Source organism: Pelophylax lessonae, assembly GCF_965119305.1.
Source record: "Pelophylax lessonae genome assembly, chromosome: 11".
NCBI classification, from domain to species: Eukaryota; Metazoa; Chordata; class Amphibia; order Anura; family Ranidae; genus Pelophylax; species Pelophylax lessonae.
The window spans coordinates 55,133,158-55,148,011 of record NC_138778.1 but is presented as its reverse complement, the minus strand read 5'-3'; the positions used below and the strand labels follow the sequence as shown (position 1 = coordinate 55,148,011).

Sequence of the window (14,854 nt, the reverse complement as noted above, 5' to 3'; positions counted from 1 at the left end):
TTAAGTGTTTTTCTTTCAAAATTGTCGCTCTTTTTTTGGTCATAGCGCAAAAAAAAAAAAAAAAAAAATATATATATATATATATATATATATATATATATATATATATATATATATATATATATACTTGCACGGGTGATCAAATACCACCAAAGGAAAGCTCTATTTGTAGGGAAAAAAGGACATCAATTTTTATTTGGGTACAGCATCGCACAACCGCGCAATTGTCCGTGTAAGTAATGCAGTGCCGAATCGCAAAAAATAACCTGGTCATTGAGGGGGAAAATCTTCCGGTCCAGGAAGTGGTTAAAGTACTAAACTTGGGTCCGAAAAATGCATTGATACCGTAATCAATGTGGATCTCTTAGGGTAGATTTAGAATCCCTGTTGGGATCTCTTTTATTGCTGTCCCCATTGGGGAGATTTCTCATAACTTCACATCCTGGTGACTTGTGCCGCAATGGACAGGAAGTTAAGGGAGGTATCTCCAGCAGGGTTGCACACAACAGTGAACCCACATTAGCAATGGAAGGTTCAGAATGTCTCAGATTTGTGTTGCCTTTTTAAAATTGTGCTACATTTTCCTTACTTCCTGTCTTAAAGACTGGTCCCACTAAGGCAGAAAGTGGAGGAAAGTTTCCCTGAAAAAATAGTCGGTGGCGAAAACTTAAGAGGTCCACCCCCTTCCCTCCCTCCTGAAGTTTTGGATTGATATCCACTTTAATTCCATATGGCAGTATAATTCAACAGTTCGGTAAGAAGCACATTGTTGGCTATATGGATATCTCTTCCTTGTTTCTGGGTTGTAGCCTAGTACTGAACGTTTGTACAATATTTTCCTTCGGGGCTTGCTTGTGTATTTTGAAATAATTGCTTTTGCTGTTCATTTGGTGAAGAATAATTTAAATGGCTGGACCTCAACACTGTGGCAGCACGTCACATCTCTGAACTGCCTGCAGTGAAATTTCATGCACAATTTCAGCAGGCCCGTTTGCGTTGGAGAAAAGCTGATGCGGCAATCTCTTTCACTTCCTGGGTCAATGTTATCACATCTGTAATGAAGATTAAAGGTAAATTTAGCTCATGGTTTGCAGTTTCATCTGAATTGCAGTTGAATATGAAACAAAATACTAGGGCTGAACGATAGTTGCTGTGATGTCGACTATCGTTCTGCGGGCGTGGGCGATATTCATATCGCCGAAGACACGATATTTAGCATTAGGCAGGGAGAAGTCGGGACTCGGGGGGAGGAGGAGGACTCACAGTGATTGCAGCCGACACATCCGTCCCACACGTTCTGCGGTGAGTAGCGTGCCGTGAGCAGCTGCACAGCTAACCAATCACGCGTGCCTGCACACCTGATTGGTTCCCTGTGCCGCTACTCACGTGATTGGTTCGCTGTGCCACGCTCACCGCTCGGTCAAGAGAACTAGCTCCAGGGCGGCAGACTGAACGTGTGGGACAGATGTCATGTCGGGCTGTGTTCTTCTACCTCCTACCACCACTGTGAGTCCCGACTCTGCCTAATCCACACTGTCAGTGTCTTCTGCATTCCACCCAGTTCAATATCGCGATATATATCGTTGAAAAACAAATATCGCAATGTACTTTTTTCCCCAATATCGTGCAGCCCTACAAAACACTATTTAATGGGGGTATTAGTCATTAGAAATATTGTATTATATGTACTATAACTGCGACAGCACAAGTGGATGTAACCAGACCCAGTGATCTGACACATATATATCCAGCTCAGAATGAGAGTGAAATAATGGTTTATATAGAAGGCATCAGATGCAACTGGAAAATTCCTAGGGAATTGTCCTTGCTATCACATATAGTACTCTTGTAGTATCTACTATTTACTATCCTCGTTGGCAAATGAATCACAAATAAAAACTTCTCCAACTATATAGTATGCGGTTTATCACTGCACAGTGTGGGAGCCATAGTTTAGTTTGAAGAAAAACCAAAAAGCCATTTGACACTCAAGTAAAGGAAATGTACTTAGCCATCCATGTGGATCTTGAAAAGTCCAAGTTGTATTTGTAGCAATAGAGGTATATATACATCCATATCCAGAGAAAATATCAGTCCCTTAAAGGAATGGAGGAGGTAGGGGAGGAAGTATCGCAGAGGCTGGCTACATGGGACCAAGCTGGAAGCCTGACCAGTTTCACCGGGCCACTTCTGCCTTGCAGCACTAGGGTCATCAGTTTGAGTCCCAGCCACAACTCTACCTGCATGGAGATTTCATATTCTCACTGTGTTTGTGTGGGTTTCTTCTGAGTAATCTGGTTTCCTCCCACACACCAAAGACATGCTGGTCGGTTCATTGGCTCTTGTCTACATTGTCGCTAGTATGTGTATGCATGTTATTATTATTATTATATAGGATTTATACAGCGCCGACAGTTTACGCAGCGCTTTACAACTTGAGGGTAGACAGTACAAATACAATACGCTTTAATACAGTAGGAATCAGAGGGCCCTGCTCATTAGAGCATGTGAGGTGGAATCTTAGATTGTAAGCTCCTTGAGGGCAGGGACTGATTGATATAAAGAGCTGCGTAAGTAGTTAGCACTATATGAATACCTGTAATATATAAGTATAAAATTAAGTTGGTACCTGGGTCCCCCTGTGATCACATGCAGTACATACTGGGAGATGGAGCCATATGAACCAATCAGGACTGTTACTTAACACTGTACACATGTAAATGCGCTTACAAAAACAGAGCGCAAGGATAATCATCTCAACAATGCACTGTTGCTCCTTCATTGATCAATCATGGGCAGGGGTGGGTCCCAGGCAAAATTGTAAAATCGGTTCCCATATCCAGTATGCATATATTGTGTATTGTTTGCCTGAAGTTAAAGCGGAGTTCCGGGCACAAAATCGACCTAATCGATTTTTTGGCCATCCGCTTGCTCTTCTTCACCTGAAAAGGAATTAGATAGTTAGGATTATTTATTTTTTTTACTCACCTTGTATTTGTAGAAAGAAATACTCACCTATTTTCCACTTCCTCCCTCTGTGGCCGCGGCCTGCGCCGTCACTTCCGGTTTGCAATGATTCCTGGGAGCTGAACGTCATCGCTCCCAGGAATCAATGCGACGGCACCGACCCCGCTCGTCACTTCCGCACCGGAAGTGACGAGAGGGGCCAGTGTAGGCGCATTCTGGGAGAAGAAGACACGGAAGAGGACGCAGAAGAGGATCGCGCTGGCTTCAGCTGCCCACAAGAGAGATGGCAACGCTGTAGAAGAAATTTTATAAGTGAGTATTTCTTCTTGCAGGTAAGTGCGAACCGGGACATATCAGAGGCTAGCCATTGTGGAATGTACTAGCCCTGACTGTCCCGGGGGTATGTTCATTGAAAAAATGTTTTTGTGCCCGGAACTCCGCTTTAAGCTTTGCTTTGATCCCTTGGTCAGCCACTGAGAGTGAGGAAAGGAAGCTGTGTGTAAGCTCCCAGTTGCAACTTAGAGCCTACACAGGACTGAGGACTCTCTTGGACTCCAGCATCATCCTGTTATCTCTCAACATTATTATTATTGTACATAATTTTTATAGTGCCAACAGTTTGTGCAGCACTTTACAACATGAGGGCAGACAGTACAGTTACAATTCAATACAGAAGGAATCAGAGAGCCCCTACAATCTAAAGCCTCGTACACACGTACCGAATATTTACGGCCGATGACCGATCGGCCGATTGTAGGCTTGTTAGTATGATGCTTCCGACAGCCGACAGCGCACTTTCGGCCGAAAAGAATCTGTCGTGCAGGCATTAAAATTTTTGTACGCTGACAACAGAACAGCCGATTGTGCGTCAGTCAGTACAGATATCGGCCGACAGACAGCAGATTTGCAAGACTGGGCATGCTCAGAAAAGAAAAAAGACAAGGAAAGTTAACCATCACATGACATCACTTCTGCAGTCGGCTGTTGTTGGCCGACAAAATTCGTGTGCAGTCTTTTGCAGTTTTCACCAGACACGACAGCCCTGGACAAAAGACGGCCGATCGTTCGGCCGACGATCGGTACGTGTGTACGGGGCTTAAGAGGGAGAGTCAAGTGATACAAAAGTTAACTGTGGGGGGTGAGCCAATGGAGAAAATAAAGTACAGTTGTTGGGTGGTGTCAGGATAGGCTTCTCTGAAGAGAGAGGTTTTCAGGAAATGTATTAAAGTGGAGAGTGGGAAATAAACAGACAGATTGGGGTTGGGAATTCCATAGGATAAGAAAGGCTCGGGAGATGTCCTGGAGGTAAGTATGGGAGGAAGTGTCAATGGAGCTAGAGAGCAGGAAGTCTTGGGAGGAACGAAGAGAAAGATTAGGTTGGTATTTTAAGACTAGGTTAATGGTGTAACTGGGGGCAGAGTTGTGGATGGCTTTGTAAGTGGTTGTTAGTATTTTGAATTTAGTTTGTTGGGTGAGTGGCCAGTGGAGGGATTGACAGAGAGGAATAGCAGACACTGAACGGTTGGTAAGGTGGGTGAGCCTGGCAGCAGAATTCATGATGGACAGAGGAGGGGATAGCCTATGTAGAGGTAAGGCAATGAGGAGGGAGTTGCAGTAGTCAAGGTGAGAGATGACAAGGGAGGGACATAGGAGCTCTGTGGTGTCATTGGTTACGAAGGGGCGTATTTTAGAGATTTTGCAGAGGTTGCAGTGGCAGGCTGTGGTCAATGATTGGATGTGGGGCTGAAATGAGAGTTCAGAGTCCAGGATTATGTCTAGCACCTTGGCATGCGGGGACAGGTTGATAGTTGCGCCACTGATCTTGACAGTTATTATGACACTGAGGGAGGATTTAGTAAAACTGCTGCACACAGTAACCAATCCGCTTCCAGGTTTAATTTTCAAAGCTTAATTGAGGAAGATGAAGTTAGAAGCTGATTGGGTATTGTGCACAGCTGCTTCACATTCTGTGTGCACCAGTTTTAGTACATCTCTCCATAAATGTCACATTATTATACAATGAGACAGATTGTCTTGTTCATGTAGTATGTTTTGTGAAACTAGCTTTGATTTTTGACTGTATTTAATTTTCATTGACATCCAGAAATACTCACTTGTAGGATCTCTCTTTGTGTATAAGGCCTTCTCCAGACACTGTTACTGTGCAGTCTTCTAGCTCCTTCTCAAGGGGGTTTGTGATTGTGATTATGGCTGTTATAGGCTTGTACAGCGGTGCTTCTTCTGGCATCTGTAAACGTGATAAAAATACTGTATGTTTACCTCAAACATTAAAGCCTAACTTAAGTCAAAGCTTTTTGACGTATTTTGGGAAGGGAGTAAGAGTCTCTGCTGGATTTTTTTTTTGCTGTCTATATTCCATTAGGGGAGATTTTACCTTTACTTCCTGTCAGGACAGATGGCATATCCTTCCAACGGGGACACAGACAAAAACGCATTTCAGTAGACCAAAGAAGGGTTAGACTTTCTATTCTGTGCTTTTATTGCGGTCTATGTCTTCCTTTCCTAGTGACAACTGCACCCCAAATTTTTGTATGGGAGTCAATGGAACAAGAAATAAAAAGCTCTCCGATGGGAATCACAATAAATAAATCTCCCAATGGGATCACAAATATAAATTTGAATTCTTCTCTACTGTATTCAAAACTAAAAGGTGTTTGAGTTTAAAGATGCAACTCCAACCAAAGCAGCTTTTTCTACTTTTGGCTAGGGTAAGGAAGAGTTTGATTTCTGGCATTGTGTACAGTGCTCCCCTAGCATGCCATATTGCAAGAAAACATTCCATTTGAATATTTGGACAGTTTTTAAAAAAGTTTCAGAATCAAATAAAAAGATCACCCAGCCGAACATATCTTAAATTTTAGGTAATGTTGGGAACAGAAAAAGAAAATATCCGGTGCGCTAAACTATTACTAAATGACAAAAAACAAAATATCTAAACATATGATGTGTATAGTGAATAAATCACTTGAACAAGTGCTGATAAATAAATACTGAATAATTGGAGGGCGATCAATCATTTAGGTGATCCAGTGAAACAACAGCAAAAATGTGATAATACAAACAAAAAATGCAATAAGTGAAGGACAAATGAGTCCAAAAAATATGGGATGTGAAAGTCCAAAGTAATTGTGAAGCATTCAACATGCATATAAAGTGACTCCAGGGTGCAAAATCCACGATAACTGACGTGTGCAGCAAAAACCACCACCGTGAATGGACTAGCCCCGTCTCCTTCTTCTTCTTTTCTCCTTTTTCCTACTTATCGCCCAGCTCCTTCTTTTGGAATACATTTCAGTTGCATCAAAACAAAAGGTATGCAAAGTCTTACACTTAGGTTTCTCTAGAGGCCACAGCTTTGAGGCCTCATTTAGACTTGCTTTGCCCTCTGAAGAGTGATCCAAGTTCACTTCGTTCTTCAGGGGGCCTCTGTCAAACAGGAGGTGTTATATCGCCTCCTCACTGCCTGTTCTAACCCCTTAAACCTCGCACTAGCGAGCTGCCGCCACATGCAGTACACGCAGTTGGAGGCACCCCCATTCACTTGAATGGGTCATGTTTAGCAGGCAATACTATCCACTAAATGTGACAGTGGGGGGTCATTTTTACTGAGTCACGATGCAAAGCATGCAGTCGTGGCATATGCATACCAGCTTGCTGCCTTTGCAGCTTAAGGGGGAGCAGTTGGGAGGCGATAAAAATGTGGCGTTTGTACCGTCCCAACCACAAGTGTAAAGGAGGCCTTACACCCCGGGCAAGCTTTTTCTCTACAGTATATTGGCAGGAGACCGACATTTCTACTCAGGCTTTTGCTGCTTTTTCAAGAAAAAAAGTGGAAGGCTTTGCAGACCATTTGTTTTGGTGCACGGTGAATGTATTTAGCTGGCTTACACAGAAACTTCAATTCGGCTTTCATTTTATTGTCTTTCAGTATATTGCTCAGGGTTACCTTGATAGCAATCTGGGGTTTGTACAGAATCACCTTCCTACTTGAACAGTATGTGCTGGTGATATCTTTCACAAGACCGGTGAGTCTCACCACGTTGCTCACCACTGGGGACACTGCATACTGAAGTCGTGAAATCTGAGTTTTGAATATATGGCCTGATGGCAGAAAAATATAGTTAGCAAAGAACAGCAAATGCAAATACCCGGCCTTTAATTTGTATTTAATTTGTAAATCAATGAAAAAGAATTATTCATAGAATATCGACAAGCCCACACAAGTAGGGGTGGTATCATCAATATATGCAGTGAAATTACACAGAGATATGTTGGACTTTCAGTGGCACCAAAATAAAACAGATAGGAAAAACCTATAACATATTCAAAATATTATTTTCGATATAATGAAAAGTTCTTACTAAAATAATTAATGTGACATTGTGTACGAATTACTTATACCTTTATGTACCCAACCCACAACGTTTGTTGTATAAACCATTAATAAAGGTGAAGGTTAATTCATAATGCTTTTCTCAGACTCTGCTTCTTCAGGAGATGGGGAAAGAAGCATGATCCTAAAGAGATTACATTTCAATGACAAATACTTAAATATGTAAGGGACATCCACAGCAAGGACATTTTCAGAAAACAAAGCGCCTGTGTGCAATATAATAAGTTGGGCCTCTGTGTTGACGTGCAACAAGAGAGAGCCATGCCACACTGCAGCCACCAACACGTATACATCATTTGACATCTCCCCATACCAACAAACATCTTCTGTAATAATGCTAAGCGCCTGTGCAGAATGCTGGGTGTGGACAAATTGTGCTAACAGGGGGTTCCAGAACGTGACTCAGCCATGTGGTTTTTCAGCCCCCCCAACCTCAAGTGAGAAGGTCCCTTAGAGATTTTAGTCCTTAGTTTGTAGGTACTTTTAGGGTTATCAAAGTATTTAATGTAGGAAGTTTCCCCTTTGACCCAATAACTTCCTTCCAGATTTTATGTATTTTGCACGATCATAACTTTACTTTGCTGTTCTGATCATCTCCCTGTAGAAAAGGCCTTTTTTTTTACGCTATTGTGTACTATACCTGCCTATTGTGGAATACATACAATGCCACCCAGCCATGCTCTGAGGTTCTAGTTATTGTCTATACCAGTGGTGGTCAACTTGAAAATCATAGAGGGCCTCAAGTGCAGCCCCTGACACCTCCAGGGGGCCGCACAACAGCAGCACATTTTTGCACCTCACCGCCTCCTGCTGATTTTTTTTGCTGTGTATCACAATTTTATTTTGGAGGGCGAAACTGAACCCCCCCCTAGATCTTTCCATCTATACAAACTGCAATCTTCAGCACTGGTGCGCCTATCTGGTGTCCACCTAACACCTGGTTTACTCCAATTACGTTTATTTGTCTCCAATCTTAGGCCCGCCTTGCACCCTACTATTGCCCAACTTACGCCCTGTTTGTGCACATCGTGCACCTACACACATCCCGGGTACTGACTGACATAAACACAGAGGACTATGTGGGTGGTGATTGGTTAGCAGGCACAAGAGGCGGGACCTTGTTGTGAGAGTGGGCAGTGTTTGGTCAGACATTAAAGCTGACCCACACCTTCTTATTAGACATCAGACCCCTGCACACCTACTGGCGGTTCTTGTGGAGAAAGAAGGGGACAAGAATCCTCAATGTGTGCATTGTGTGAGACCACAGGGGTCCCCTTCCACTCTGCACATATTGCACTCATTGAGGTCAAATACCAATCTAACTAGATAAATGCATTTAGAGATGCACATTTATGCAACACCCGCAAATAGCCCCAAATGCCTCCAAGGGGACACAGGGGAATAAAATCATATAACAACCACTATCGAAGCAGAATAGTGATATAAGTAGGGCAATCAACATGTAACAAGTTACAAAAAGAACTATAAATAATTATCAAAATTGAATCCATGAAAATATTTGGAAATCAAGATGTATGTAATATTGATACTTACAATATTATGAAAAAGATTGCCAGAACAAAGAAGGAATGGTCATACAACTGAAAAATAACCTAATAAGGAACCATAAAAAAACTGTTAATTCAAGCAAATCTAAATATGGTCATGTATCAAGGATAAAATACTTACAGCTCAAAAGGTAATGTTAAGGGATACTATGTGAGGGACTAAATTTATGGATTTCCAAAAGCTAAGAGGTATGTCCAGAGCCTGTCCAGGTTTCAATCCCCCCCCATCATGGTCATCATGGTGCCACTCCCACCACCATTGTGCATGCAGAGCCCCACAGCGTGCTTTCCAGAAAGATTTGATGTCAAGTCAGGCGGAAGTGACACTCATGGAACAGGCAGAAGTCTACCTGATTGGTTCATTTGGTAGTTCTAGTGATGGCTAAAATAAAAAATAAGATGCTTCAGATAGTAAAACCCACTAGCCATGCATCAAATGGCCCAACAGAGGCAAAGTGGGCAGTGCAAGAGAGACTCACTACTTGTACACTCCAAACACCTCGCACAAACAGATAGCATGGCCAGGAACCCCACAGAACAATAGATACAACCTCAATCGGCAATTCAGTTGAATGATTTTTAATTTGTATTTTATTTTAGTGCCATTGAAAGTCATGCCTACCTCTATATTTAATATTAATCAGTCTTAGTAGTACTAGCAAGTAAAATTGTTAGCAGGTATAGACATTTCCAAGTTATAAAGTTACTGTCCATATACAGTATATTCAGATCATGATCTGAATTGGATGCCAAGAGTTCTGAAATGTAAGGGTAATGATTAAAATGTTTAGGGGAATTAGGTTGCATGTTAAGCTTGAATTTCAGATTATCATGATGTAATAATACCTTTTATCTGATGACTGCTAAAATTGGACCATACTGTCTAGGTCAAGTGGGGTATTGTCAAAGTGATGCTGAGATACCCATCTTTTTTCTTGCTGCTTGTAAAACAAATATTTTCTGGGTTGGCAATCCTAGTGGGGCTCAATCATTTTTAGATTGCCTGCCCCCCTAATAATTTACTGCAAGGATACATCTTAAATCTGGTCTTGGCTTTGAATGCGATTTATCCATTGACATTTGATACCCACAGATACCCTTGGTTATGAAGACTCAGAATAAACTTCACTTTCTCTTGTCTGAATGTCTGCCGCCTGCTTGACCCTCAACAATACCTTTCTGCCACCTGCCCTGACTTTTAACCTGCATCGAATACAACTTAGCTCAGTGATTTCACACTTTACTTTGTTTATTTTCAAATTGGCTTCAAAACATTTGTTCAGAACATTATTCAATAAATCCCCTATTTTGGAGACTTCTACAAATGGGGAACATGCATAAGGCCAAAGTTATAGTTACTATGCTGGCCTTATAATTGGTCAACATCTGCAGAAGTCTCAAAAAAGAGGTTTTATAGATTTTTTTGATAACCATACTGGGTCCACTCTTTTTATTGCTAGCTTTGTTGCTAAAATAGAATGTGATTTGTTATTTCACTTTGGTCAATCTGTGCCATCCGCAACTAACAGTAGCCTAAAAGTTAATTTTTTTTTTCACTTTTTGTCTTGCTCCATGTTTTACTTTTCAATGATTTTTATTGAGTTTTTAACAAGAGAAAGTGATACAATGCATATTGTACAGAAAACATAAGCATCCTTAGTTCTACGGTGTTAAATGTGGTAATACAAGCAGGATATCCTTCCCTCATTCACACAAGGTTACCACATCTACCAATTTTATAACTGAATGTATCCAGATACCAGATATGCCCGGCGATCCATCTATCAACTGTCACCAAGGCGTTCTGGAATGGCACGGTCCCCATCCCACCTCCCGAACTGAGAAAACAACATGGCCTGAAAAGAGGAAAGGGGATACTCTTGAAGGGGCATGGAATCCCCTCCAACCACAACATTATCTAGAACAATGAGAGGAAAAGAGGGAAGAAAGAAAGTACAAGAGAGTAATAGTAGAAGGAAAAGGAAGAATCCCAGGAGAAGATGAGTGCACTCTATGAGATTCTGTTATTGGAACTACCTCAAGTTACAATGAGTCTGACAGATACTTGATCCGGGGCTCCCATGTCTTGTCAAACTGAGCTCTTTTGTCCAAGAGGGTTGCCGAGAGGCGCTCATTGATCATGATCCATGTTAATTTGTTCTTTACCAGATCGAACGGGATAGTCGGTGATCTCCATGATCTGGCTATTGCCAGTCTGGCCACCGTGAAAACAAAAGCTATGGGGTTTTGCTCCATGTTTTGAATTTTGAATCTCATGTACCAAAAAAATACCTGCTCCTTGTATTGGTAATGTGTATATTGGGGGAATGCAAAAAGCCATCTTGCTTAATAACCGTTGAGAGCTCAGATTCAGGTTAGCTCATCAGTAATGCACAGCCATTGTGTGGCAGAAACCAGAGCCTGCAAGTGTGTTGAGCAGTTATGGTTGCCCTAAGATCAATCAACAATCTTGTGAGCACCGAAATATGTCAGTGAAAAGCCTTCATTCATGAGAATGTGGGGTAGGAAAATGATGTATCAAATTAGCTTAGATGTAGCACATGGTTTAGATCAGGCATGTCCAACCTGCGGCCCGGAACCTCAGGGAATGCGGCCCACTGCCCCCTGACAATTTTTGCTGGGGAGGAAGGAAGTCAGGTTGGGGGCACGGCCACTGCAGCTTCCAACTAACGGTAGGCAGAGGCTGCCTCAGAGGGGGGGGGGGGGAGCATGTGCAGTGTTTTTAAAATCCTACCACCATGACCACTTGAAATCACTGAGGTGGTCATGGGGGTTAGAGTGTTCCTTTATTATCATTTAGAAGAAGTAAACCTCTGTATACTGATTCAATTTCATTTGATCATCCTCTAGTTGTGTTAAATTAGTGCGGGGGCCGCGGTGGCGTGGGAAGGGCGTGGCGGCATTTTTTTTACTTATATACCTTAACTACAGTATAGATTTGATATGCGGCCCGAGAAAATTTCTCTACACTCAATGTGGCCCAGAGAAGCCAAAAGGTTGGACACCCATGGTTTAGATCAACTTTAGGTGGTAGTAATGTACCTAAACACATAAAAAAGTCCCTCAAACATGCTGCACAGATGTAAACCAACCCTTAAACAGACAGCAAGGCCTTCACAATGCTTGACTGCTACAGCACTTCCATATTACACAGACCAAAAAGTTCCTGAAGCCTTTTCCGAGAGTGCTGATTTTCAGTCCTATACAACTTTTAAAGCCCTGACAAAGGGGGACTTTAGCAACTCCTGAAATGCATTAGCATTTAATTTAACATTACGTGTTATCCTAACTAAGGAATAAAACTCGATTTCTAGACTCTATAGCAATTGGTGTGGCACTCATGTTGTGTTTCTTGCCAGGCCCTGTATGGTATGCCTAGCCTGAATATTTACATAAAATATTATATACTGTATGTAGGCAAGATACTGGAAACAATGCCTTTTCCACTAGAGCACATAGCAACTACTTTGAAAGTACATAGTTGCATGTGTAAGGATTATGTTATCATACTGTAACAAACAGTCTATGTTTGGCTAACGACAATGTCATGCAGATTTTTGTTTGATTACCTCGTTTTGCCTGGAAAGACACATCAAAGGTTTCTTGCCAGAAATGTATGCTGCCATTCCCATCCTCATCAAGGTACTCTGCAGTAAGGCAAACATAAAGGTTTTTTTGCACTTCACATTTGTTGGAGACCTCCATTGAAAAAGGAATGTCATGTCCATAAAACACTTCGTCTTCTGTGTGGATGCTGAGGCTGATGGGGGCACTGGACTCTCCCTCTTCTGACAAAATAGTGGCTTTTGAAAATTTCTGGAATACCTCCCAGTGATGGACAGACCCTGCCAGTAATACAAGAGTTTGCTTAATTATGCCTTCAAATTGTAATTTCGATACATTTTATGTTTAAATCTACAAGTGCCCAACTGTATTTTTACTTTGTTTTCTCAAATATGAAAGTAACCTCTTTCAAACCAGGGCAATTCAGACCAAATGACAGCAAAATATATAAGCAAAGTTTTAAAAAAAAAATAGGTCTTTTGTCTCCAGATGCAAAAAGTACCCCTTTGTAATTTGCAATGATGGTAGTGGAAGTGAACAACTTTGCACTAAGTTTACTTTATGGACCATTTATGTATTTTTACAAGTTGCTCAAATCCTTACAATAATTACGGTAAGAATCTCTCAACCCATCCCTTTATTAATTAAGTTGCCCTTCAATAAAATCTCTCCAGTTCCAGAACGTTGCCTTTCAATAAAATCTCTCTTTCCAGAACTTTGTATTCAAGATGAGGTCTTACTAATACTTTGGGAAAGTTATGTCTCTCTTTCTCATCGATACCTCATGAGGCACAAAATAAATTTACCAAGCTTAGTAGCCTCCCACTCAGTACTCCAAATGACTTACATTCTTCAACATTGCTAGGTAACACTTCCAAATTCTGAAAGCTGGTGATGAGCCCAAGCTTGTCACTCTGAAGCTGAACACACAGTCTTCTGTCACCCACTTGTGTTGGAGTGAAGGTTATTGGGTAGATCAAGTCACCTTCCGCAGGAACATTATGACATCTGAAAGTAGCAGTAGAAAATTCAATAGACCACATGCAATGCATTACATGCATTTACCATATTTTTAAAAAAATGCATTCGGCATGCACCTAAAATATACCTAAAGTATATCTAAAACCAAAACATCTTTTGTGGATAGAGTAGGGAATGCTTAAAACCCTTATCTTTTTTTTCAATATCACTTCAAAGTGAGAGGAAATCCCCTCTGAGGCTTCATGCACATGGGACTAAAAAACACCACCTCACAGGCATCCAGTCAGTGGCATATCATCCATGTGTGCAGGGTGTTCACTGCACACGGGCCCACTGTGACCCACCCTGCACCCATGGATGATCTCCTGGTTGAAAGTCAGGGATGATCGGTGCAACAGTTGCTAGCACCGATCTCCTTGTATGACTTTTCACCTGACAGCTGCTTCTCCTCCTCTCCCTCCCATGGCTGTCAGCTGAAAAGTCATACAGGGAGATCGGAGCTCACAGCTGTCCCCACTGCCACACCGATCATCCCCGACTGTCCCCCGTGCCGTCCTCTGTCCCCCCTGTGTTATCCTCCTCTTTCCCCCATGTCCTCCTCCTTCCGCCCCCCTTGGTGTCCTCCTCCTTCCGCCGCCCTTGCTGTCCTCCTACTTCCGCCAGCTCCAGTGTCCTCCTCCTTCGCCCCCCCTCGTCCCCCCACTGCCAGCTTCCCTCCTCTTCTCTCCCACTGGCTGTTGGGGGGGGGGGATCTGTCAGGATGGAGAGCGGACGAAGGGGCTGGTAAATATGTAGTTTATTGGCTCCTTTCTTTTCTGAATTGGACACAGTGAGCGATCGCTACTGATCACTCCTATGTCCTGCGATAACTGAGCAGAGTAAACTCTGCTTCAGTTTATGAATGATTAGGAGCCTCTGTCTCCTCTTCATTCATCTTCAGTGCCGAGGCTGCTGAGAAATGGACTGTGTCCTCAGTACCTTTCTCTTTCTCAAAGGGGAGATGTAAGCAGTCTGTTTAGATCCCTGATATCTCACCAAAGCCCACCAACAGGGCTGGTAAAAAAAAAACGATAAATATTAAAACAAAGTAGAAAAAAAACTACTGACACCATCCCCCCCACCTTTACCAACACTGACCACTGCCCCAACCCCCTCCCCCCCCCCAAAAAAAAAAGAATTGTGAAAAATAATGAAAAACAAAACAAATTCAATTGTAAAAAAAGAAATACATAAAATTAAAAAAATACCCTTCACAGCTCTACTGACACTATCCACTGCCCTACTGATACTGTCCACTGCCCCATACCCCCCCCCCCCAGAAGCACTATGAAAAATAATC

General features: G+C 42.2%; 1 protein-coding gene across 1 annotated transcript in view; it reads right to left on the bottom strand.

Annotated features, from left to right (window-relative positions):
* Positions 1-375: 375 nt before the first annotated feature.
* The window catches only part of LOC309567357 (uncharacterized protein), a 113,157-nt gene continuing 98,678 nt past the window's right edge, over positions 376-14,854 (bottom strand). Inside the window, exons 24-28 of the mRNA XM_082272772.1 lie at positions 13,382-13,542; positions 12,540-12,815; positions 6,935-7,089; positions 5,082-5,215; positions 376-1,052 (exon numbers count right to left, since the gene is read on the bottom strand). Of these exons, the coding sequence (XP_082128898.1) occupies positions 884-1,052; positions 5,082-5,215; positions 6,935-7,089; positions 12,540-12,815; positions 13,382-13,542 (895 nt within the window). The 3' untranslated portion in view covers positions 376-883. The remainder of the gene's footprint in view (positions 1,053-5,081; positions 5,216-6,934; positions 7,090-12,539; positions 12,816-13,381; positions 13,543-14,854) is intronic.